We start from the raw sequence: 27,513 nt of genomic DNA, 5'->3' as shown, positions 1-27,513 counted from the left end.
TGCCAGAGGGTCAAACACATGCCAATATAATACTTCCACAAAAATTGCTCTATCAAAGTCCTGAGGAATATTTTCACACATGCAAGGTATTAATATCAAATACCGAATATTTATAGCAGCCAAAATACATCAAAATAATTTTTTGGCAGAACAATACCCAGTGAGTTGGAGATGCTGCCTCTGTGACCTGGACTGATTCCAGCATGGGTAATTACGGTTGATTAATTGATAATAATCTCCTGCTTTCAGACATTTACAGTGATTATTCCTTGTCCTCAGTAGTCATCTTCAGTTACAGAACCTTATAAGACGTTTTTATTTCCCTCTAGAAAGAAATGAGTCTGACTGGCAAATCTGCTCCTATTAAAATCATCGGGAAATTTGCCAATTCGGCAGGTGCAATATGGAACCCATGAGTTATTATTGCAGTTGCTAATAATCTACCATAATATCATACAATTACATTACATTTGCATACATTTAAAAAGATAACATTTCTGCCTCTGAAGACCAGATGATCTACCCCACGGTTTGTATAGCCAGCTAAGTGCTTGGAGACCGGGTGAATGAAGTGTGTCTCTGCTTGATTGTGTTTCTAGGACACAGTTTATAATAAAATACCATGTATATAAGGCACAATTCCCTCTTCATGCTTCCTTTTGCTCCAGGAGGCGTAGTAATTTTGTGTTGATATAAACCATCAGATGGTGCCTCTCCCTTGTACTCATTGGCCTGCTCACATTAATAGTAGAGAGCCTCTATCTGCCCATTAACCCCTCATTAACATGAAAATACAGAAATAAATAAAGTTCTAGCTCCTTCCTACTCCTTTTCAGAGCCCAAGTTGTATTAGTCTCAGGGATACATTTATTTTATTGAAATGAATAGTTGTATCTGCTGTGCTATGAAATATGTAGAATTGTCACTCATGAAGAACCTATTTAATTTGTGGGACTGAGACATAATTGCAGACAGATTGTGCTAAATGCCTTGAGCCTTCTTGTAAGCCACCCTCCATCCTCAACAGGACAGAAAACTATTAGGGGTAAAACGATATCTTAGACCAGTTTGTTTAGTCTTCTAACAGCTACAGGGTTTTAGACCTCTCTGTAGGGAAATTCCACCCATGTAATGTCTTTTTCTAGTGCCGGGTTTAGGTAAGTGTATTAAATCTGAGTGATCTGCATGTATAAATACCCCAGCCTTGAGCAACATCTGTGGCATCTTTTATAACCCAGCAGATCCAGATCTGGATACTCAGGACCCAGAGAGGACAGCATTTCTTCTCTCTTTTTTTTTTTTCATGGAGATTTCTTTACTTCCCTATACTCAAGTTGTAAAACTTCTTGTGTTGCTTCCCTCTTGGGAATGCTGCAGTTATTCCTCAAGATCGGAAAAGAAATGCTTGTGCAGAAAGCCCAGCAACTTAGGGGTGCGTTTTTAAGGATCTGTGAGTTTTTTCAGTGAACAATCATAAGATGTAATTACCATTTATTTTGGAGAATTGGCTTAAATTACTTTGGTTTTCTGCATTTTCACTTTAACTCTCCTTTCTTCACAGTCTTCTTGTTGCCAGATAATAGGGTGGTGATAATTAGACCCAATATCTTCATGTATCTGCCTTCATAGCCAATGATCCAGATGGGCTGCAAGAGGCTACAGAAACGGTTCTCACTTTGTTGAATACAAATCAAGTTTGGACAGTGGAAGCAAACGCTTTTCCCTGACATAGTCTAGCTATTCATCACAGGGACAGTACAAGTTAGAAATACTATATAGATGCTCTTTATGGATTTATATGCATTAGAAGGGACATGTCAAGCATTCTAGCAGCCCACGTTTCTGTTATCTCCCTTCAGATGTGCTTGTTATTGCATTACTTTAAAATAGGAAGACCCTTGATTTGTTGTGGATTGTGCCACCATCTATGAGATTATGTTAATTCTGGAAATGTGCAACTTCAGTGTTGTAAGAAAACATGTGTGGTGCATATCTTCGCCTGCTGTATGGCTTAGCCATTTGAGGAACTAGACTGAAAACTTAAATATATTTCTAATACAGAAGGTAAGGTGAAAGAGAGATTTTCTGTGGGAAGTTCACCTTTTGTTACTTTGCACTGTGGCAAAATGGAATTGGCCAATACCAGGTAGGCTATGCTGCATAAATTATTTCTAATCTCTTGATCTGTCTCGTCTTGAATAGATTTAGGCTAAATATAGGGACTCATTTTATAAAGTGACTTCTAGTTTTGGACTTGGAGGTTGTAAACTCACCTATAATCAAATAATTCGATAAATAGGTGTCTGAACTACAGGCACAGCATGTCACATCATCTGGAAATATTGAGACATGGGTTGCTTGGCTTTTTTTTATTTGTTTGTTTGTTTATTTTTTGATGACTCCAGCTACTGTTCTATACTGTAGAGGCAGAAGCAGCTCATAATAAGGCAGTTGGTATCTGAGCTATCTCAGCAAACTCTATTTTTTTGTAATCTAGCCTAGAAAGGGATTCTCTGTTAGGGGTTATGTTGAAGCACGTTAGCAGAAGGAACAGGATTGTGAGCTGGTGAGGAACTGCATCACTTTGCGCTTGGTCCAGGGTCTGAGGCTGGATGCTTTTCACCTGGTGAGGTGTTTCTCCTAAATCAATGTGGCTGTTTATGCAATGAGGTGCCAATGGACATTGCTGGGAAGGGGTGGTTGAATCAGCTTTGAGTTCTGGCCATGGATCCTTACATCCCAGGTCATCTTATGGCATCACCACGTGGTTTGATAAATTTCAAACTATAGAAATTCAAACTCTTCAAACTCTTGTTCACCTTATAGACAAAGACACGATGATTTTTTTTTTAATTTTTTTTTTTGCTTTCAAGCAGAAAGAGTTGACATCTATTTGGTATGTAAAGAAGGTGTGCATCTCTTTGGTCATGGCACAACTGTTGCTATTACTCAAAGGCCAATTTACTTTGATTAACCTGATACCTATCAGTACTTCATGGCTGTCCCAAAAGATATTACCTGGAGTAACTTGTTAATTTGAATTAGAAAGCAACACAGGTCATCAGTGATAAAAAGTTCTACAGTGCATTTGGTGGGAATTATTTATCTATCATATGGTTTTGTAGCTTCAGCAGACTACCAGAAAATGGCATTTGTGTCCTGAATGTTAAGACTATTTCATAATCATTATTAACCAGTATTGTCATTATGAGCCTGCTTGCTTTAGCCCTCAGGTAACAAAGTTCACTGCTCCATCAAGCTCTGCCATAATCAGCCTTATTATAAAAACATAATATTATAACCTTCAAAGGCTCCCTGGGCTAGTGCTGTAAAAACTGAGAATGAACTCGAGCAGTCTTTAGGCTAGCAGCAGTTGCCCTGGGAAAATATTACCATTTTTATGCATGTAATGTACATGCTCCCTCCCCACCCTCTTCATGCTCTTCTCAACAGGACAAAAGGTATCCCTCAGACTCCTTTTGGAGCCAAATTAGCTCATCAAAGCAGAACACGTTTGTAACACGGTGTTCACTGCATATCAAATGCCTGTGCACCACTTTGATTTCCATTCTTTGGAGTGCAGTTGCCATATTTTGAGTGTTTCATTTCAAGGAGGAAAGCTATTAAGTGTTTCCCCCAAAGCAGCTGATTATTCAATGGTTAAAGATGTCAAGGATAATGAAATAAAAAGGGAGCTAGGCTGCGATAGTGTCTAGCAGGAAAATGCATCTCATTAGAAGGCATTCCCACCAGAGAGGTCTACGGTATTACATGCATGAATTCCTTTCTGCTGCGAAGTCGTTAACCAAGTTTTGGATGCAAACAGCATGCAGCCTCAATAGCAGCACACAAGTGTGTACAAACAGTAATTAATCGTTGGCTCCCTGAATGGAGCCTCTGTGAGATTGGAGGCAAATCAAAGGGCTGGCCTGGTTTCCAAGCGCTCGAGGAACACGCCGTGCTGCACAACTGGGGACACTGACGTTATGAATACCACCTTGTGAGCCGTGTGGCAGGAGGGTGGTTGGTCTCCATGGGCTCAAGGCTGTGCTCAAGCACAAGGAGATGCCCGTTGGTGCTTGGTGACAGGGAAAAACTGTGCATGCTGTGATCCAAGAATCTTTTAGTTGAGCTTCCTGGCAATTCTGAAATGAAAAAGAAAATCAGTTCTACTACACGTTTGTATGTGGAATTTATATATTCAGGGCTGTTGGCAAGAGTGTATTTTCTGCAGGAAGACAGACAGGAGTTTATTGATACTCTGACATCAGCAACAAAGACTAAATATGCTGACAAGAAGTGTAAGTGCTCTCTCCCACCCCCACTAGTATCTTGGCTGGAATAAGAAGCATTTTGACCAGATGCTGCATTTTGAGGCAGAGAAAAGGATTGTGTCAGTACAAAATACAGCAGTTGTCATTAGAGGATCAAAACATTACTAACTATTGTTGCAGTGGTCTCAGAGACACCACGATAGTTCCTTGCACTTAGAATCAGCAAAGCAGCTCCCCAGCAGAGAGCACAGTGTGGGAGATGTGGGCAAATATCAGTCTGCTGGGAAGGACAGTGAGTGGGCCACCATCAGCATCGGTGTGACTGCAGGTTTTTGGGGTTGTGCTGAGGTGTGTTGGGGAGGGCAGGGCCAGGGAGACTGTCAGGCACTTAAGTGCATTGTAGTGTATTATAAAATCACCTAAAAAATTTCACAGTATCTGCAGTACATATGACAGTAATAGTCCCCAAACTGGCAGCTTGCAATAGCTGTACTGCAGCATGTATGCCCATTATTACAGAGTATTGGGACATTTTCTACAGTGGTAAAATCCCTTTTCCTGGGCAGTTCAGTGTCAGAGTGAACAGGACTTTTCCCTGTGCTGTATCTATCTAGAAAAATGTGATGAAATACAGGAGCACTAAGGGAGTCATATAAATTGAACGACACTGCAGTTTTATGATGTTCATACGCAAATAAAACTGGGCTGGATCATCACTTGTTGTAAATCATATTAGGGACATGGTACAATTTATACCAGCTGAAGTGCTGGTCCTCTTTGTCTAACATACTTGCAGTATGTGATAAAAGTCAAAATCACAGTGATTAGTTTTTCCTTCACCCACTTATATTATGAGGTAGATAAAGTGTTGCTTTTTTTTTCCATCTCATCCTTACAACAGTCTGTGTTGCCAAGTAGATACCGGTAGAGAGCTGTGAAGTCTCACAACTTTGCAAGCTGACTTCTGTTCCGAGACTTCCTTCTTTCTGTCTGTCAGCACGACACTGACCAACATTCCTTGTACCCTCACAGGTCTGATTGTCCGAGAGGTGAGCATCGAGATTTCCCGGCAGCAAGTCGAGGAGCTCTTCGGGCCCGAAGATTACTGGTGCCAGTGTGTTGCCTGGAGCTCTGCGGGCACCACCAAGAGCCGGAAAGCCTACGTTCGCATCGCATGTGAGTGTCTGTGCTCTCAGTGTTTGGGTGATGAAAAGTGGAGTCTCTGCCATTCGAGAGAAAGATTTGGGTTCTGAACGCTTAGGCTTTGTATTTTCAAAGAAAAACAGAATGTCAGGGATTGGAAGGGTCCTCAAAAGCTCATCCAGTCCAATCACCCCACCAGAGCAGGAACACCCAGATGAGGTTACACAGGAAGGTGTCCAAGCAGATTTGAATGTCTGCAGAGAAGGAGACTCCACAATCTCCCTGGGCAGCCCATTCCGGGCTCTGGCACCCTCACTGAGAAGAAGTTTCTTCTCAAATGTAAGTGGAACCTCTTGTGTTCCAGTTTGAACCATTACCCCTTGTCCTACCATTGGTTGTCACCGAGAAGAGCCTGGCTCCATCCTCCTGACACTCACCCTTTACATATCTGTAAACATTAATGAGGTCTCCCCTCAGTCTCCTCTTTTCCAAGCTAAAGAGACCCAGCTCCCTCAGCCGTTTCACTGTAGGAGAGATGCTAGTCATCGTTGTGGACTTTTGCTGGATTCTCTCCAGGATGTCCATGTCAGAACTAGACCCAGTAGTCCAGGTTTGGCCTCCCCAGTGCTGAGCAGAGGGGAAGGATCCTCTCCCTTGGGCAATACTTTGTCTAATGCAGCCCAGGATGCCATTCACCTTCTTTGCCACAAAGGCACATTGCAGACTCATGGTCGACTTGGTATCCATGGGGCCCCCCAGATCCTTTTCTGCAAAGCTGAAAATACGTATCTCTACAATTATATAATAAAGCTGCTGTTTCTTAACAAAGGAACAGTTGTGTGTTTAGTGTATCATGTAATCAGATTGGTAATACGAGGTTGAAAGTGGTCATCTCAACCCTAATATTTCATCATTGTTATTCATGGCTACTAACCTCAGTGTTTATTTTGAATCATTCCCAGCTTAGACCCCAGGAATACAGGGCAACCAGTTCTCTGAAAACAGATCTTCTTTTGACTGTACAAATATTTAATGCTCATTAATTTTCAAAGAGGTTCTTTTATTTGTAATAGAGTAGTCACGCTGGGGACTCCCATTTCTCATTCACATGATGAAATCCTGTTTTGTGTAATGGGGACAAAATTTATCATCCGGAATTGTATCTTTTCCGCTGTTTTCACCTCAGCAAAAACACATTTTGTGAGAAAAGGTCATCAGAAGCTGGGTTTGTAGCATGCTTATATATTTCCTTCACTGTGTCTAACAATTGGTAATGAGAGAAGAGAAATCTTCCAGCCAAATAAAGCTTTTCATAGACACATTACAGGACTAACCATCTGTCAGTTAAAACTCTCAATTTAGAGCTTGTTTCTTCTTTTGTTCTTGCAATAGTATTACATGGTTAAATCCTCAAAGAGGAGTTACCTCCTGTGTAAACATCCAGATACAAATCTCAGAGGTTAAGTAACTTTTGTATACTGCCATACCTACACATTTAATTTCTACATAATACATAATCATGGTATGTGTATGCAAGTTATTTTATATCAATTGACACTTCTTTCCAGGTGTCCAAATTTCCATCAAAGGTCCTAATAATATAGTTTGCTTCTTTTTGTTACCATGTTTTGGAGTGAGAGAAACAATCAGTTCACTGATTTTTCTGGAGTCTTCATTGTTTCTTCTAGAAGAGTCTAAGTAAGTAAATTCCATGGAGTTTTTATGTGCTTATAGCTGAAAAATGGCTTTGTATTATACTGAAGGATTTTTTTTAACTTCTTGTTCCCAGTTTTGGGCTTCTTGGGCAGCTGTGGCACAGGCAAATCACTTAGACTCCTTGGGATTTAGGGTTAACGTGTTAGACCTTCAAGCTGCAGATTTTCAAATAGAAACAAAAGTGTGTTCTCTGCAAAATTGTCCATTTCAAACTTCTCAGATTTCTGTACATTTCTCAGGTAACTCAGTACTATTTTTTTAGAAACTCAGGCATATGTTGTGGAGTATATGCCTTACTTTGTGATGTCATTTGGTCTACAAGATCACTGGTTTAAACTGTGGACTCAAATATACCAATACCCATCTATATTCACAGATTTGCCTTCAAAGAACTGAATCTGTACTGGCAATATAATAGTTCTTTCCTAATATACTTTAAATCTGGCTGGTAAGTATTCTATCGGTTATATAAAGTGCAATAAGACTGGGATACAAGGTAGGCTCCATGCAGTATGTATGAATCCAGAAAATCAAGGATATCTAAAATTTAAGAGGGGCAAAAGATTCCATCTCTCCAGCTCTGTCTGCAGCTGTAGTTGCATGTTTGTCACCAATTCAGTCTTCACTTTTAAATGGTACAAAAAGTGAGCGCTGACACCTTTGGGAAAGGTGAGGTGTTAATGGAGCATGTAAAGTGCTCTGCTGAAGTTTTATTATTACTTATCTTAATATCTGAAGGTAGCGATTTCATCATAACAGGTACAACTGGAGCATAACTAGCCATACCTAGCACATTAAGAAAAGCTTCTCTCTTTCTCTGTCCCTCTTCCTCTCCCCCTCCTCATCCACCTTCTATTTCTCCTCTTTTTAGCCTTCTCTTATTTCTCCTTTCTCCCTTAAGCACACTGGTCTTATTCTGGAATTACTATGTCATCTCAAGGGCTGGAGCTGCACTCCATTAAAACAAACAAAAAAAAATATAGCATGCAACATCTCTGTTCACTGAGCGTGTAATAGAATTAACTGAAAAGTAATTTGAAAGTGTGAAAAATGTGCATCCTGGAAAAGCCACTTGTATTTGTTTAATGCAGGGTCAGGCATGTGTCAGAAAGTACATAGCGACCTAGTCAATGAAAGTTGTCTGTGAAAATCAATTGCAACATCCCTCTGGCCAAGAGCTTTGGCTATTCAGGAAGGGAGTAATCCATAAATATGGAGAGAAGATGCTGCTGGTTTTCAAAGGCTCATAGTGTAAACAGGAAAAGAGTCTGAGCCTAAAGCCAACATCCTGCCTTCCCTGAGTGTTCATGGCATTTAACAGCGTCTCACCGCTCTGCAGTCCCAGGCCACGAATATGCTGGGAAATCATTCCCTTCTCTGCAGGCTCTTTCTGAAAAGGAGTAGAAACAGTAGGTGATGGAAACATCATTCATTATTTTCACCTTTTTTCCTGTTTCATGGAATTTATCTTCCTGAGGCTTTGGTCTCCCCATGAGGACAGAGCTGAGCATTTCATCCTTTTAAACTAGGAGATTTGTTGAGATTAAATTTCATTTTGCCATTCTAGATACCTCAGTAAGCAACAAAGTAGGGACACCTCATGTATATCTTGGTGAAGCTGGAGAGATATAATTTTCTGAGATACCGGTCTATAAAAATGCTAAATTACATTTACTATTTATTCTAGGCACATTCTATCAGGAACACCAGTAATCACTAATATATTTTTATAGGGTCTTTTTGCTCAATTAATAAAATGGTACTTTTGTGGAGAGAGGATGACTGGGTTTGTGTAGCTTTATCTTTGGCTGAAAAAAGACGCAAGCCCAATATAAAGTTTTAATGTGAATTTTATGTAACAAGACTGATGTCATTGAACAAATAAAACATAACAGGTTGAAAGGATGAATGAAGCCTGAGCTTGTGTAACTGAGAGCAGAGTTAAACCCACCGGAAAATACATCTGATAAAGACTAAACCATAGCTGCAGGATTTGACCTAATTTTTAGATCAGATAATAAAGAGGTGGCTAAGACAAATTGCTTTGAGCCTCTGTGCATAAAGCAGCCTTGATTTTCATTTGCTCCAGTTTGGTGTTGCTGTAGCCTCACTGACTTCATGATGTTAACCCAGGCTGCCCTTGAGAAAGTATAGTAAGAATATAAACCCCTAAATCTGCTGCCTGATTTTGGATTTATTGAAAACCTATATGAAAATAGAGGCATTCTCTGTAATTTATGTTACCTGATCTTTTTGGTGTCTTGAATGTGGATACTGTCTTCTTTTCCTTTATTCATGATCTAAAATCAGATTTTGTTTTAAAAAAAAATCATTTTAAAAAGCCCTAGTATAGTAAGGTAAAGTAAAATAGCTTGTTACTATTTTGTATGATTTGTTATTCGTATCTTATGTACTTATCTAAAAGCTTTTTTCCCCCCAGACATTTTTTCAAAGGAACGTAGCTAATATATGCATGTCAGATACTATATACTGATAAGATAAATGCAGTACAGAAAAATAAACTAGTTCACCTGGTGGTTTATCTCCACTTACAAGGGGTTTGCAGTCATACAAGGAAACAGATATGAAAAAAAAAAGCCACAGATCCTTTACTGACACTCGATTATCTCGCCTTTTAATATTGGGTCCCATGTTCCTGTAGCCACCAAAGCATTAGAACACATTGCAATAGATACAAAGTCGGGTGGATGTCGAGATAAGGAGAGCGAGCGGGGAAGGATGTCACTTGAAAATTTTAATAGGAAGGTATGTCCAGGATATGTGGTATTAAAAAATAACCCAAAAATGTGTTTTGTGCACTTCGATAAGTGTGTGTGAGAGTTAGCAGAGATAGGACCTTAATTTCTTCCTTGCGTACCGTTTCAGTTGCTACTAATCGATTTCCACTGCTCGTAGTTAATAAAGAGATAACTGAGACACGTGGTCTTGAGCTGAGATTACTGAAGAGGCAACAGCAGATCAAAAAAGGGCAGCAGAGAAGTTAATCAAGCATTTAACATATTTGATACCAGCACTTCACTGTTAGCATTGCTTAAAAAAAAAACAAAAGGAAAGTCCATTACTGAATTTATATGAATTCAATCCCTCAGGAGGAGTCTTGAGAATATTGAACCTACGCTGTTATACATCTGATGGCAAGACATAGATGCAGTCAAGGAGTTAACAAAATTCTGTGTGTATTTTGGCAGTGACCAGAGAGCCGTGTGAGTCAGATTAGTGTATCATAGGAGTAACAACAGCAAAATACCCCATTTATACAAATTCTTTTCTGTTTTAGTGTTTCAGTGTGTTGTAAATTCAATTCTATGCATGAATTACAATGTACACTTGATGTTTCTAATGTCTGTCTTTAGTACCTTTGGTATATCTGTCATCTAGAAAGGCATCTGTTGAGATTAGGCCATTCGAACTTTATGTTTGGATTTATTTGAAAAACAAGAACTTTGGATTCTACCTTCAATCACCAAATAACATAGTGAATAGAATAAAGTTTAAAAGTTTTAAAGTTACTTTGCAAGTTAGGCTTACAAAGAGAAACACAAAATATCAACCTACCATGTGAAAATATAAGAGGAGAGGAACAGTGTGATCAATGTGCATCTGGGAACCCATTTGCTCAGTGCATTCTTGATCAAGTTTGCTCGCTTGTATTTTTACAGTTGTATCAATACCAAATGTGTTGAGTGGGTGGTTCTTCATTATAAGCACAGCCCACATGGGCGCTGTGTTACAAAAGGGTGTTTTGTCTTACCAGCACCTGGCTGAACTAACTTAGAGATGGAGAAAAGAGGGGAAACAATGATTTTTTGCAGACATGCAGGCAGTGAGTCTCTGAGGGGTGGTCAGAGTGCAGTGTTATCCCCATCTGGCTTGAAGGTGACATCCACAGAATTGAGTGGCTAGTGGGAGTGCACCCACTGTTTTCTGAGGCTGTAAATACATAGGGAATAAAAAAAGAGAGAAGATCCTGGGCTCAGGGAAAACATCTTGCAGATTGTATCCCAGGAAACAAAGGGTATTCATCACCTCGTTCAGTACCTCGGGTCAGTGATGCAGCAGCATGTGTCCCCAAAACATGGTGTGCACTTCCAAGAAGTGGAAGACACATTCAGCCCAAGCTGTGGAATGCCAAGTGTCTTTGGAAGGGGGAAGCTCCACCATCCCTGATGTTCATCTCCAGGCTGAGAAGGTGGCTGGGGCAGCCTCGTGGTGCTGTGGCATTTGTCTTAGGGGCTGGCCAGATGTGAAACAGCCCCTCAGTTCTAGAAGGAGAGGGAACTGCTTGAGAGAGTCCAGTTCTTTAGTTTGGAGAAGAGGAGACTGAGGGATGGTTTCACTGATGTTTCTAAATATGTAAAGGGTGAGTGTCAGGAGGATGGAGCCAGGCGCTTCTCAGTGACAAGCAAGGATAAGACAAGGGGCAATGGGTACAAACTGGAACACAAGAGGTTCCATTTAAATTTGAGAAGAAACTTCTCAGTGAGGGTGACAGAGCCTGGCCCAGGCTGCCCAGGGAGGTTGTGGAGTCTCCTTCTCTGCAGACATTCCAACCCACCTGGACACCTTCCTGTGTAACCTCATCTGGGTGTTTCTGCTCCGGTGGGGGGATTACACTGGATGAGTTTTCGAGGTCCCTTCCAATCCCTAAAATTCTGTGATTCTCCAGAGAAGTCAAGAGCGGCACAGAGTTGTGTACAGAGCAGAAAGTTGGAGTTTCAAGGTGTCAAGTTATTTACTCTGTCCTCATCTCCAGCTGCTTGTGCTTGGGCGGGCTGAGAGCACAGCCCTGTCCAGCTGTGATCTCAGCCCATGAGCAGCAGCAGGCACACAGAGGGTGGGCAGGCAGCTTTGATCCACCCCAGCATGTGGTTGATACAGCCGGGGGCTCCTCAGGGCCAGGCAATTGATAGAGGTTTCAGAGGGATTCCCTGGGTTACAGACTCATGACACTCCTGTGACTGTCTCAGTGGAACTCTGGTTTGATCTAATTAACAACAGAGAGCTGGAACCACACAAGGACAAAATGAAATTTAAAAAAGAGGGTTTTTTGTACCTAACCTTTCCATTACTTACCCACCAGTGTGATTGATCCCAGCACAAAGGTCGTAGACTCAGCTGTGAAGAGAAAAGGGAAGCCAAAGTATGCTTGATAGCACATGATTTCTTACATTTAGAACAGCAGTTCAGGCTCTAATGCCTTTTTTTGCAGAAAAAAAAAAAAGGTGTCGCTTAACTCCAGCCTTATCATGGAAAGTGATGGAAGAGCAACATGTCAGTTTTACAATATTATTAAAGTTTCTTTGAAAGAGCAGCAGTCATCCAAGTTCAGGAATAAATTCAATGAGATGTATTTTCACAAGCATGTGGATCCTGTTTCATTTTGTAGAACACCAGTAGCATTTTTCCACTCTTTTTCTACAATTATTTTTCTGTTAGTGTATTTCTTATTAGACTAGGTAAAATTAAAGCAGAATTGAATCTTGCCTCTTGAGAACACTCGCAACGGTAGGAGGTAGACTGGAAGTGGAGAGCTTGGCTACCCATTGATCCTCTAATAATAAGTAAAATAATACCACACCTTATTCCCTTCTTTTTCTAGTATTTTAATTTCATTTTTCGCTTGTCGCATATTTGGGTTTATATGGATGCCTGTATATACTTAATCACATAAAACAAACTATCTTTTGTATGGAAATATATACTTCTTGTGAAGGTCCTTTCACATTCTTAAAACCTTATTTCTTGGAAGGCACACAACAAATGTACTTCACTCAATGGGCATAGTTAATATGAAAGTTGGATAGAAAATAATATGGGTTTTCTTTTCGTGCTCTTAAAGCTTGCTCATTTTTTGAATTGTTTGCTGTAGAATGAAAGTTGATCTTGGAGTTACTAGAAAGAGCACAGAGTAAAGAGTCTTTAAGGTCTACCAAGGGCAGAAATCCATCTTTCCTTGACAGTAATGCTGCATTGTTCTGTTCGTTTCTGGTTTACATCTAATTCCTGGCTGACAAGTGTCCGTTTTTCATGCTCATTCATTAGTCACTCTTGCATTAGCACTGCCTTGAAGGCATCTGGCCTGCCTCTTATCATGTTTCTCAGAAATGATAAAAGATATCCTTAAAGTTTTACCCACCCACCCGTCATAGCAAAACCCATAACAGCAAAGAGATAAAATACATCTGATTAAAAAGAAGAATAGGGTCATTCTTTGCTCATTCTTAGAAGCTGACAGGAGGGAAAAGAAGTAGGGAAATGCCATGAGTTCGTGTAGAAACTATTAACTTTAGCAGGCAAAGAAGCAACTTTTGAGTGGTTTGTAAGCTAAAAATGCATTAAACATAAAATGAGTCATTTAGCAGAACATCAATATTAAGATCTAATGCCCCTCTCCCCAAAAAGCATAGCGATTCAGGAAAAAAGCTAACACTATGGTATACACTGAGATTTTGATTTCCCGTTATACTGGTTCAGCTTTATGCTCATGGAAATTCATTTCAATGGAGCCATCTGTCCCTACCAGAGAGGGTTGTGTGGGAGTATTTCAGGAGTCTTGAAGGGAAGTCTCATCTTAAGTATGTTGTAAATGTGCGATATATGCCACAACAACCTCCTCTGAATTTACTGAGGCTATACATTACTAAAGAAAATAGAATCTGGCTTAAGGTGCCAGACCAGAATTTTAATTCTTCTCCTTAGTTTCTTTTTATGAAGACAGCCTTGAAGGGAAGTTAGAGACAGGGGAAATGCCTGGAGGGGGTACAGGCTGTCCTCTGAGCCTGGCAGTGACATCCCCACCTGCAGCTGGGTGACATGCATAAGAGAACTGGTGAGAAAAACAAGCCAGACCCTGCAGCATCGCTTTGTACCAGGGCTCACTCCACTCCAAGGAGATGAGCTGTGGCAGCGATATTACCTGTATAAACAAGGGGGGAGAGTATTGCTAACACAATCAGGGATTATTCTACATTACCAAAATAATAATGGAAAAAAAAAGTGCAACTGCCTTTCTCTTGTCTCTCCCTATTATAGGTGAGGGTGGAGAAGGCTCTTTCAGCATCACATTAACCAGGCTGCTGCCGACCCGAGGCTTTAATAATTCACACTGCCTCTTCACAGACAAAGAGGTCCTGCCCCAGAATGGATCAAATGTTTTATTGTTTTGCTTTTCAGGCAATCTGATGATTGTTAAAACTTTTTTTTTTTTTTTTTTAATAGGATGTATTTTATTCATCTTTTACCATTCTCTCAGAAAATAGATCCCTTCTGTCCTTGCTTGCAAGCAATTGTAACTTACGTGACATTTTGAAATGGTGAAAAATGTTATTGGAAAGGCTCTGCTTGGAAATTCTCCAAAGTCCCTCAGCACATTAGTGAGCTCACCCACTCCTGGTCAACAGTGTGAAGCTGCCATGATGACTATAATTGTTAAACAGCAAAGGAAGCTGAAGATTGAAGAGTTAGAAGGATGTCTTTGTTATCCACAGAAATCATTCTGCTAGGGCCATTAAAAAAGCCAGTGCTGTCCCAGCAGGGTGTTTCATGATAAGTGGAGCAGGTTATGGAGTTTTTTTGTCCAGGCCTTCCACTTCTTCATCACCTAAAAAACCACTTTTTTAACTTATTTGTGTGTTATAACCAGCAAACATTATTCTTGGTTAGGTAAAACTTGCCTTGCGCAGCTGTAATCTGCAGCTGTTTGTAGGTGGCAGGGAGTGGTGGGTGATTTTGGGTGGTTGAAGCTGTGAAAGTGTGGGAGGGAGCCAACAGAACAGGGTATAAGAGCTCCCAATCTTGTAAATACATTATTATGTATTTTTTTTTCACAAATGAGTATCATTTACTCGATAGTATCTAATGGCTCCTTTGAGAACATTACTGTCTATATTGACTACATTATGTCAAGGCCCCTACTTAGTGTATTTTTAGTTTGTGGATCATTGACCCACTCGAATGCAACGAAGCCGTTAAAGCTTCCGCACCAGGGGGCTCTGAGGGCAGGGGGGCCGGGGTCCCTCTGGGAAACCACTGCAGCAGTTCCCAGGGAAAAGGGGTGTTCAGAACCAGCAATTCCAGCTGTTGATAACAAAGAGCTTAAAGTGAGATTTTTTTACTCATATTACACGTTTCTAGACTAGTGCTATTTACTCTTGTATGCTCTATATTTTTTATTTTCTTTTTTTTAAAGGGGATTAATGTGCATGTGAGGCTATAGAGAACTCCAGAGCTCTATTAATGTTCCGGGAAGGCAGGCAGGACAGTAAATCAACACGTCAATGAAAAAATTCAATTATTATCTATCTAATCTGCCTCTACTGTCTTCATTCCTCCATATCTGAACACCTGAAAGCTGTTATTAATGTTCTATTTATTACTGTGCTTATATACTTCTATTACCAGCATGGTAACTTTCTCATTTATCCTCAACCGTGATAGTAGAGCGTGATACATCTGCTATAATTGTCTGCACCGTGCACGTGTATGTACATGTTAGATGCACTAAGGTGTACCCAATGTGGAGTTAAAATCAACATCTGCAGCTATGACAGAACATTTCCATGGTACAACTAGAGTGACGTTTAATTCCAGGTAGCTGAACAAACACATTTTCCCAATATAAGCTATGAGACAGAGGTCTCCTGCAACGCAAAGTGGGTTTCGGAGGAGCTGATTTTGGTAGCAGCCGCCCCATCTCATTTTCCATCCATGCATTTGCCTGCCGCAGGTTTTGCCTTTTGGTAGTGCTGATGTAGTTCCTTGTGGGGTCAGCTGTAAATCAGATCTTGGAGGTAATCTAGATGAAAAAAAAACTCTCTGGATGGTTTATTTATAAACTGTTCGATTCAGTGATGTGTTTTCCAGCACAGCCACAGGTTACGTCTTCAAAATATGAAGTATTTGGCTTTTAAATTGTTCCCATATTGCTTGCTTCCAACATGACACAAGTATTTGTGCAACTTCACCATGAGCTGGCATAGGGAACTGGTCTGACTTCAGAACAAAAAGTGAAATAAAAATAACTATTTTTACGAGGTCTTTTTTTAAAGTCAGGCCAGCTCTCTGATGTGATTTTGAATGTGGCCCCATGCCCATTTGCAGCAGAAAGCAACAGCAGGGAGAAATACCCCAGTCTCTACTGGGGCTGAATGCTCAGTTCTCCAAAACCCCATCCTCCCTGGTGCATCAGAGAGGGAGCCAGTCCATGGCAGAAATACAGAGCCAGTGGTAGGGAGGGAACTTCTCGAGTCTGGTTTACCACCAATGCAAAGATTTTACAGAAACGTACAAAAAAACCCCGAGTGCACAGCTGTCCACTCCGATGAACTGGTCCGATGTTCGGAGGGACATTCGATGCCCTCTCTGCCTGCCACTTTTCTGTGGTGCTGTGCAGGGATCCAAGCATGGTTCAGCTCCACATTATGATTATGATTGTTATTATCTATTCAGTGCTACAGGGATAATGATAAGGTGAAGACAAGTTAGCTGAAGCTGTAAAGTTAATGCTTATAAACTAAAAGTACATTAAATCACAGCGTGAGCACTTTCAACCATAAGCTGAAGGCAACTCAGCTTATATGCTGTAGTTCTACAGATTTGTTTAATTTTCCGTAACTTTCTTTAGTACTTCTCTGGTATTGTTTACGAAATGTAAGTTATGTGAAGAAAGGATTTGTTTTGCTTTTTGATCTGTGTCTGGACACGACCTTCCAACAGTGAGGCTTTGGATCCTCACTGAGTTCACATACTCTACCACAGTATAAATAATAAATCCACTATGAAACCTTTGACTGCTTAATGTTGGAATGAAGTGAAAACATGTTCCAGTCTTTTTTAAATGCTTTGCTTTCTGAGGAGCAGAAATGTGATTTTTTCTGTTTAGAAAGATCTCCCACATTTATGCAGCGTGGCAGTCAAATGTAATTTAAACAACCGGTTATTAATACTACTAATCCTTTTTTATTTTCCTTCTCCCCACCCAGATCTCCGAAAAACTTTTGAGCAGGAGCCCTTGGGGAAAGAAGTGTCCCTGGAACAAGAGGTGCTGCTCCAGTGCCGTCCACCTGAAGGCATCCCAGTAGCTGAGGTGAGCAGCAAATCAGTGTCCTGGCATTTGGATATCCCAGCTAAGTCCTGAGCTGATGGGTGGCTAATGGTGCAGTGAGTAAGGGCATGGCATGATGAATGGGTGATAATGAAGAGCTGACTGACTGCTGCTGGTAGACAAGATTGATTGGGACCTGATTAATGGCTTTGGGTGATGGTGCCTTGCTCGGCAGAGCTGCAGGCTCTCAAAAATCACAGTTATATCTGGCATCCAAAGGGCATGTAGCTGCTGGAGGACATTAATACCAGCCCAATATTTTTACTTTTCCTTTTAAAGAAAAAGAAACATTTTACTTATTCTGAGAGGCAGATTTCAGGCATAGCATACAGGTGTTTTAATTTTTAGTTTACTAGATTATATTTCGTGCACATGTTTGTGTGTGCACCAGCCAGCTCTGCACAAGAAGATGTACCATGGTCCAGTACAGGCTCCCAGGTGGAGCAGCATGAGGTGGGAGCAAGTAAGGGATACATCTGCCTAATAATCCATCTTCAGGGGCTCATCTGGTTTTCCTAATGGCATTTTAATAAACCTAGGGTGGGCAACCAGCCCTCCAACTGGCTGGAATGACAAATCCTTCAGCAAAATCTGTGCCCACCAACAGGAGTTGGGTGTCCACATGAACAGGAGCTTCCGAAGTGCAGCGGTGGCTCCATCTTCAGACTCGTTGCTCTGAGTCACACGGGGGCCTCTGAAATCCTAAATCCGCTGAGGCTGTTAAGAGAAAAATTGATTTTTAATGGTGGTAATTCCCCTGTCTGAATTCTCCTCGGATTTCCTCTGCCACGCACAGACGAAACTGTTGCCAATTTGCATTAGGGTAAGTTAGGCTGTCATAGCTCAGTAGCAAAGTAGTTGTCACTCAGCGCTGACGACTGATTTCTCAGGAGATGAAGCTTAAAGTGTTACCTCCCCATCTAACCCAAGTCTAGATTTAATCATAATTGCAGAAATGTGTCCACAAACACCAGAAGGAATAATTAGCATAGAAGGTTTTTCCCATTTTCTTTTTGTGTAGGCTGTTTCCTTTCCCTGTCAAGATCCCCAAAATTGTAAAGAGCATTTAGGTCCGCAGACCCAGCTTGCTGACAAATGTAATAGTAATTAGTTGGCTTTCCTCAGGAATCGAGCAGCAATTTTTTATTTTCCTTTCTGATGCTTTTTTGCATCAAATCAACTCACTGTTTTGCCATGACAAGAGTGTTTACAACAAGATATGTTGCTCTGGAGGTGCAGGGCAGTACTGGGGAACTTCATTACCTTTGCTAGAAATGGACATTGATGATGATGGGTAGCTTGTTTGAATGCTGTGTTACAAGCACCTCTGAAATTTCAGCAGCCAGTCCAGTTATTTCCTTGGAAAGGTCTGTAATGCTCTCATAATAATTGCACTTTTTCCCACCTTCTAGTATCCTCGCTCACTCTGTCAATAGCCAGGATTCATGACTGTACATTAACTGGATCTGAATCTTATTTGTACCATGGTCAGGGCAGACACCAATTAACACTTGACAGGCTCAGAAATCGTATACTCCCCATCTGACATTCAAAAGAACCATTCTCGGTGTTGCTTTTTTTTCCTCTTCTGACTTTTGAAGTCAGAAGGAGATCAAACACCCAGATTGGACAGCCACCTAATACAGCCTCTTTGTAGATTCTTTCCAACACTATTAAAAGAACAAAGACCTGAACACTGATGAATATGAATACCTTAATGTGACACTTCATTACAGCCACTTGCCGTAGCTGGTAAGATAAATTTAAAAAAAATGGAAAGATGAAAGGTAACTTGGTGGGTTGAAGGATTATGTGGTTATTTTAATTTAGAGATGAACGAGTTCTATGTTTAAGATTTTGTTTATTTGTTTGAAGAAGTTTCTGATATAACAGTACAGGTAACTATGTAGGAAAGGACTTGGGAGCAGGCGGGCAGCAGGCTGAGGCTGTTTCCATCTTGTTGAAAGACTGCTTTGATTCCAAGTAGGGTAACGCATCTGCTGCAGCTGTGAGCAGCATTTCCAAATGCTTTGGTGAGCAGGTACCTCAGAGCCTTCACACTCTGCGAACTGTGTTTTCTTTTGGTTTTGGTTTGTTTTCTTTCCACTTACCAGCTTCTGAAGTAGTCACTGGATTTAACACCAAAACAGAGGAAGAAAATCTTATGCTGTGAAACTGTACAAAATACACGTTCAGTGTAATGTAATGCTGGAGCCCAGAGTAGCAGCACCTTCCCCTTTTTCTCTTTGATTTTATTCTCCCTCTTCATTTCTTTTTCCTGGTATTTCAAATTGGTGGGAACAACCACACTCAGGGATACATCCTGTCTTCTTTTCAGCAGCTGAGGAATTTAGTCTTATAATTCCCAGCATATTTAATTGCAATTAATGGTGTCAAGCTCTTGTGGATCAATGCTAGAGCAGCTCTTACTATCACTGAAAAGCTGAACCACATAGCAGCATACAGCTGCTCCAGAGGGCAAGGAGGACAAAGACAGAAATGGAGAGGCAAAGCTTTTAAGTCAGCACTTACCAGTCCCTCGGATCCAAAAGGACATGACAAGCATTAGAGTTGGCTCAGATCATGGAAAAGATGAAGATCCAAATAGAAGGTGTGTTAAAATGCACCAGTGTCATGGCCCGAGGTCAAATCAAAGTACATCTTGCTTGTTCACTTGGGACAAGTAAGGAACCGAGGGTTTGCTTGGGCTCTGGGAGCACCAGATTTAGCTTCTCTGCAACCATATACCTGTGAGCAGCTTTGGTGCCAGCTACACTGTGTCTTGCCTCCCCACTCCTGGTTTTATAGCCACTACCAAACTGAATTTACCTGCAGGTTCTGAAACACGCAGGTAAATGCTTTGCCTTTTCCTATACATGGCCGTGGAAGGACTCATCACAGGCATTCTTATACTGACATTTCCACACATAGCTAAGGGGTGAAATGGGCAAATTTGCTGGAGGAAAAAGAAGAAAAGGAATGGACATAAAACTAAACAACACCCTGCCCCAGTTCCATGCTTCCCTGCCTCCTGCTTTTCCTCAATGGGGAGGAATAGGATCAGGTGGTGATATGAGCAGCCTGACCCGCCGGGCTCGGCAGGAGCTGCCGGCGCTCAGCAGAGATCAGAGAGTTGCAGCTCCCCAGTGTCATCAGAAACATCCATTTCAATTCCACTCTCTTCTGCGTGTGTATTTTTTCAAACCCAGCCTAAAAAAGGCAGGAAGGATCCTATTCTGCCATGCTCCAACAGTAATGGCAGAGTTACAAGCAATTAACCCGTTAGCTCATTTAATTTGTTCTTTGAAAGATGCCAGCATCGTATTCCACATGACAAAATAGAGTTAGAGATGTCGTGTCACATCAGATTAGCTCATTGCGATAGGTTATAGATCAAAACATCAATGAGATGTGAGATTGGTTAATATGCCGTAAGCTGCCAGATGAACTTTTGCATTGAAATGTGTGATTTGTGATGCCCTTAACAGGGGGGGGAAATTCTTCTTTAATTATAATTGAGGTGCTTCACGAAGTAGCTTAATTGCAGAACAGGGGGAAATGTACAATTTGGTGACCCAGTTGGGTTTAAAACTGAACGTGATATTTATCCACATTCATGGCTTTAATTAGGAACTAGAGCAAGGGGAACAGCATCCCTGAGTTGAGAGGCAGAAAAGAGTGTTTTGCCAATTCAAACCGACTGTGACACAGACTTTATTCAGCTGCTCTTGCACAGGCAAAAGCTGGTGGGAGCTGGGGACTTCTCCAAATAGGCAGCATCAGGTGGCTGCTCCATCTAATTGATTATTAATATGACTGCTGTTTGCTTTGTTTCATGAGAGCCACTTCTGTTTTGCAGCAGTTATCCTTTAATTGGGAGTTCATGTGTATGCATTTCCATGCAGGTGTGTGTCACAGAGACAGTGTTTTATATTCCCAGCAGGAAAGTGAGCTCTAAGAGAGGCAAGTAGAGGAGTTTGTGGCCATAAATACTAATTAGCTGGGAAGTGACACTGTCCTTTGCAGTGCCTTGCAACATACAGCAGGACTGCCTTCAGGTGTCAATGGGAGGAAGAGCAAGGAGCGGGAGGCTGGTTTGTGTGCAGAAGGAGCACAGCCCAAAATGAATGAGGGCTGCTCATTCCTTTTGCCCTGGAGAACCATTGGGTGAGGTCTGGCATTGGGTACAATCCAGAAGGGCAGGTTCGTGTTGTGGAAACAATGAGAGACCAGGATCCAGGCCCTATACCCTGCTGCCTTCCCTCTTGAGATTGCAAGAGGTGTAAGAAATGACTCGTACAATGAGGAGAGGAGGATCTAGATGAGCTTACATCCCTTTTCCATTCTTGGGTTTCTTTTGGAACAGATGTGCTGTTGCTCTACCAGATTTTAAAACAGTCACGCATATGCAAGTGTGCCAAGAGATTTAAATGTCTAGTAATGCTAGTAACTTGGCATGGCTAAATTTGTGTCAGCAATTAGATTCTGTAATAGGTTTTCTTGTGTATGTAATCGCTTGTGTGATTTATGATCCCTGTGTTCGTTTAGTCTGCACAGAAGCCTGGCCTGGCTTTCAAGTCTTAGTCTCTGCGTGTGCTGCCTTATTTCAGGCTGCTGCTGGAAACATCCTGCACATCCAGCACAGATCTGGCTGCAGCACTGAGGTACAGCCAGGGCAGCGATTGCGAGTTTTCTGCTCTTGCTGATGGTCTCGTTTTTCATGTTGGGTGGCATGTGGCAGGTTCCTTCTGTTAATTAGAACAAATGCACCAATTATGTTAATGCATCTCCCGATACCAATCAGTGAATAATTAGAGACAACACATCTGTCTCTCGCTGGGGAGTGGGATGACAGAAAAGGCACTACAAGGTAAGTTGCTCTAAATTCAAGCCGCCTTGGATCGTGTGCTTTCCTCAGCCAGTTGTGGGGATGTCTCGGTCTCATAGCGGGCTTACCAGTGTGTTTGCAGCACTGGATGTATAGATCCAGCACAGCTGGCAGGAGCCCATTGCCTCACTGCTTTGCAAATTACATATTAAGGAGCTCTGACCAAAAAGTAGCTGGTTTTGGGTGCACTTCACCTTCTCAGCAGTCACTGAGAGTCAGGATTTCATTCACTGCTCTCACGCCTTGACAGAGGGGCCTTCTCTTGCTAGTTAGTTTGCAAATATACAGCAAAGATACCTTCTTGAGTGGAAAACTTAAAAAAGAAGTGGGGATTTTGTGCCTGCTTTGTTGCAGGGGGCTGGTATGTGAGAAAAAACACAGTGGTGTGTTACTGTAATTTTCCATAGCTGTCATCTCCACAAGGGAACACTTACCCCATCCTTCATGGTGGTATTGTTGCCAATCTATGTGCATACAGCCATCCATGCATTTATTAATAACAGTTGGTGGGATGTGTCTGATTTAATTGAATAAATACAGGTGGGTACCTGTTCAAGAATTGTTGTGACTACAGCTAGCGAATTTACATCCTCAATATTTAGGCAAAAGCAAACATCTACCCTACAAACATCTACAGAGAGTTGAAAAATGAAGCCACAAGGGTGTAATTTGGGATGACCTTGAAGACAGGCATCTTGTGTGCTTTCAAATGCCCATGAGTATCCTGCTGCCCCTCTGGACAGTCACCTGGAGGAGTGCATTCCCTGGCACATAAATGTCTGATGCCTCATCCATTAGCACCTTGTGAGCATAGTGACTTCCCCAGGGCACCAGTCACCATCATTTAGACAGCAGAATTAAATTCAGGATAGGTTTCTGCATTGACTGGATTAGCAGCCTACTTCAGGGAGGGGTCTGCACCTCGGGGAATGACATGGCATCAAAAGAGATGGTTGTCTTTCACTTCTGTAATAACAGTTTACATACTTGTCATTCATAAATCACTGTCTTGTTCCGCTTTGTTCTTTTCTCTTTTGTGTTTGACACCTGATCTCTTCCTGCTTACATAACAAACCCACCCTGCTCCCACCTCTTCTGGATGCCTCGAAAAAGTACATCTGAGGTGCTGAGCATGGCAGGCGCCTGCACCAGAATAAATGAGACCACTAGTAACTAAAAATAAGTACCAACAAAATGCTCACATGTTGTAGTGTGTTTATTAGTTGTCATTTCTACAAGGACTGAGAGAGAAAACACAACTGCTGGAGGGGTGTGCTCTTTGTTGTGTTGCTCTACTGATGGCTAAAATATGTATGAAAGGAGACTCCTGCCTCTTGTCAAATCGTCAATCAGTTCCTCCCTTCAGATTTGGCAACATTATAGTTTGCAATATGAACAGACTCATGACATCATAAAAACCTGGATGCTAGAAGAAGACAGATATATTAAAGTGGTATCTTGTAAAAGAGATGGGTTTTAGACATGCACACACAGAACTAATGTATGGCAAAGCAGATTTTTCAGAAAAAATAATATATCCTTTTGTTCTGCAAACTTAATGTTTTAATGTTAGCAAAACCTATAAGCCATTAGGTGAAAAGGATCCTTTTCCTAAGAGATTTGGTGAAGAGCCAGAGGCAGTATACTGAATTACACAGAGTACATTTTTTTCTGATATTGGCAACTCCTATTTTCATATCCTCTTCAGCCTTTTTGCAGGGATGGCAGGGAATTTAATGTTTATAGCTTTAATTTTATCTAATCAGCTGAGACCCAGACTGAATATGCATGTCTATGTTTTTGTGGAAAGTGTTGCAGAGTACTGGAAAAAGAGAACTACATGCTTGAGCATGGAGCCTTGCATAGTGCTGAGGGCTGCTAGAGTATGTGCTTGAATAGGGATACCAGAAGTATTTTGGACTGAGCCTTAGACGATGCAGGCTGTAGTTGTGTCCTCACCGACATCCTGATGTCCTTAATGCACAGAGCACAGGAAAAGTACATGTGGATTTGAAGGTGGTATGTGCAGGACTGTGGTGGTTCATGTAGCATCTTTTAGCATCCTGACACAAGTCTGTACTCCATCTCACAAATAAATAATGGTATTAAAAACCAAAAAAGATATTTTGTGTAAGAGGCGGGGGTTAAGTGGCAACCTACAGGTGGACAGGTAAGCTTCTGGCTTGTTTATCAGTCTGGGATGCATGCAGACTTGATCTGCAGGTAAGGCAGCAGCTAGTTATTTCCATGGACTGAACAGGAGTCTGTCCGTCTTGATTATACCTGATACCTATTAGGATTCAAGAAAGGAGGAAGAACAATTTTAGTCATCCTGGTAAGGAAAACAAGGTTCTTGAGTAAGAGCTTGTATCTTCTGTGATAAAACATGAATGTTGTAGAGAAAGAAACACAGCCTCCAAAGTTTCATGTCTTTTTTTCCTTCCTTCTCTGTTCCTCGCAGACACACGTAGCTGTTTCCACAGCCCTTTTTGCACTGCCAATTTTAAGCCACATAGTATTGATAGCTGTGAGGTTACCACAAACTGCAGTGGTTGATACCAAGCCTTCCTCTGGGCAGTGGCTTCACACCCACTAAGATGGATGTCTTTGGAAGGAGCTCACATCTGATGTACATCCACCCAAACTGGGGTAGGGGAGCTGGAGCTGCTTAAAGTAGGAATAGAGACAGTGGGCAGCTCAAATCCAAGTGGGTCTTGTCAGTAAGCACCTCACAGGTCCAGCAGATTGATTGTGTTTATGTTTTTCTTCCTTTAATTAAATCCTGGGCACAAGCTGAAGTGGTCCAGTGACATGAAGCCCCGGCTTTGATCCATCCAGGGTCCTAGTCCCATCCTTCGGACCACGCTCAGTTCAAATGAAAACAAGCTACTAGATTTGCAGCCAAATTATATTAGGGTGTCTCACAGCAGTCAGCTCTGGGATATAATAGGGTGTTTCTTTAGGAATGCAATAAAGAGAACATTGTCTAGATTAAAAATCACATGTGAAAATATTTTTCTGCGTAACCAAGGAAATAACGCTTTATTAAAGTAAAATATAGATTACGTAAAGGGAAAAATAAGCACTGATGTAGGCTTTGTGAGTCCCTATTTCCTTGGTAACTGTCTCTATTTTGTTTAATCCTGATCACAGCAAAACAATAGCATGCATGTACGTGTGAGCACATGCATACTTAAGAACATTGGCCTGTAATTTGTTAGTGTGACCTACTCCGGTATAGCGCCTCATTGTGTAAGACCCAGGGCAGGGACATAGCGTTACTGCATAATTAACTGCCTAATTAGACAAGGCATACAAAAGACTAGGTGAAATCTCTGCTGTCATAGGGTTTCTGATGTTGTAAGGGAATTATCTGTTTGTAGATGCGATCCTAAGGTATCACCTCTTCCTTGTCCTTTGCCTCAGACTCTGAAAACACAGATCAGCTCTTTGTCTCCACACTGTAGCTGGCGGCATTTGAAAATGCATTGATACTTTCAAGGCAAGGAAAGACGGCTGTTGTGTGGACAAATGGGAGGGAATGGGAGCTGAAGGAAAGGTTAGGCATGAAGGGTGTTCTCCCAAGTTTCTGCCATGGTATTTTATTTCAGCTGGCAGCACATCTCAGGTGAGTCCTTCATGATGTGCCTTGACTCATTGCACTTTCTGGGGTAAGCAATGTAACCACAGACACTGTGCCCATTGTGGTGTGACCTGGTGCTGATTCACTGCTTCTTCTCTGGCTCTTTCAAACTCTAAGGTGGAGTGGCTGAAGAATGAAGAGGTGATTGATCCCGTGGAAGACCGAAATTTTTACATCACCATCGATCACAACCTGATCATTAAGCAAGCCCGGCTTTCTGACACAGCCAATTACACTTGTGTCGCCAAAAACATTGTGGCCAAAAGGAAAAGCACCACAGCAACTGTGATTGTCTATGGTAAGTGATGCCTTAGGGATATGGACGTGCTCTCAAAATGAACAGTGGGACAGGAGGGGAATGCAAAATGCCTATATGCAGCCGTTACGATGTTGAGTGATCAGGCTGGGTCACCTGTGATGCCCAGTGACTTGCAGCCATACGCAGCAACACCAAAAATACACAGAAGCACAGGTGTGATGGCTTGGCTTATTGGTGACAGATGATAGTGTTAAAGGAGGAGCAGGCACCTATACAAACAGCTAGTTGCCTTGGAGAGAAGGCAGTTGCTCCCCTTGCCCTAACACATGCCAGCTGGATACGTCAAGGAGCCATTAGTGTGATTCCTCCAGCAGGAGCATCCAAGGCATTGCTTTCTACCAATGCATTTCACGTTCTACTGATGCTTTTCAGAAATAAGAGTAAAACTGAAAGGAAGTTTGTGCTTCCAGATACTGTCAGATAGTGTCAGAGCACAGCAGAATGTTCTATCTTCTTATATCTGCATCTGCAGCCTCAATCTAATGTTGAGGATGGCTGTGCTTTGGATGAGGAGGGGCTGGATGATATGCCCTACTCAGTCTGAGCCTTTGCCTCTGCAAAGTTACTGCCTCAATGCATCTCAGGCAAGGGTATCCACCAGAACAAAACCTGCTCTGATAATGTGCCAGCTGACTGTCCTGGTGTTCCTTACAATTGGCTTAATTATACTGTAGACAAGTAGAAAAAAATCCCTATGATTATCCCTAATATTCATTCCATATTCAGGGTGGCAGTTAGATTTAATTGTAAGCAGTTGCTTCCCTGAAGTTACAATGAGGGCCTTTTAGATCATTTTATATAGAAAACTGACTGAATTGAGTTGATTAGCAGTGTTTGTGATATTGAGGGATGGCCCATGCAAGAGCACTCTGTTTTGTAACTGTGATGAATATAGAAACATAAAGATGTAGATATACTACAGATCTTCTTCATACATACACAGTATTTTTTTCAACAGTGCAGTCAAGAGGCGTGTAGGGGAGTAGCCCTTTTTATTTGGTTTGATACCAGAGCTGTTTAAGGGTTGTGTCATATCACAAAATTGAGTTCAGGGAATCTGAGCAGTTTGTATGTTATCCATACGCTGGTGCTGGCATTGTTACATAGAACAGCACTGTTCCTTCTTCATCCATTCATCTGTCCCAGGAAGTGAGGTGAGTGGAAAAGACAGTCAAGGTAAATATCTTCCCAGAGATAAATATCTTCCCAAAGTCCAATGATAAAAATGTGCGTAGTGTGAGCTCACTCTGAACAGCCTAAATATCTGTTATAGAAGTACTGGGTCATTCATATTCACCAGCTATGTCCACAGAGAGATGGGTGAAGTTGTCCTGACATCCTGAAATCACCTTCTGGAAAGGAAGGGAAAGAGCATTATCAATTTCTAATCAAAGCAGGGGGATCTCT

General features: G+C 41.5%; 1 protein-coding gene across 2 annotated transcripts in view; it reads left to right on the top strand.

Annotated features, from left to right (window-relative positions):
• UNC5C (unc-5 netrin receptor C) overlaps window positions 1-27,513 on the top strand; it is a gene marked incomplete at both ends in the record, with an annotated part of 220,438 nt that overhangs the window by 156,551 nt on the left and 36,374 nt on the right. For both annotated transcript variants that reach the window (XM_080344469.1, XM_080344468.1), the window contains 3 exons: window positions 5,307-5,450; window positions 17,135-17,238; window positions 25,905-26,085. In XM_080344469.1, coding sequence (XP_080200595.1) covers window positions 5,307-5,450; window positions 17,135-17,238; window positions 25,905-26,085 — 429 coding nt within the window. The remainder of the gene's footprint in view (window positions 1-5,306; window positions 5,451-17,134; window positions 17,239-25,904; window positions 26,086-27,513) is intronic.

The sequence above is a fragment of the Nesoenas mayeri genome, assembly GCF_963082525.1.
Source record: "Nesoenas mayeri genome assembly, chromosome: 4".
Lineage (NCBI taxonomy): Eukaryota > Metazoa > Chordata > Aves > Columbiformes > Columbidae > Nesoenas > Nesoenas mayeri.
Note: the sequence above shows the minus strand (reverse complement) of the source record. Positions and strands in the feature narration are given on the sequence as shown.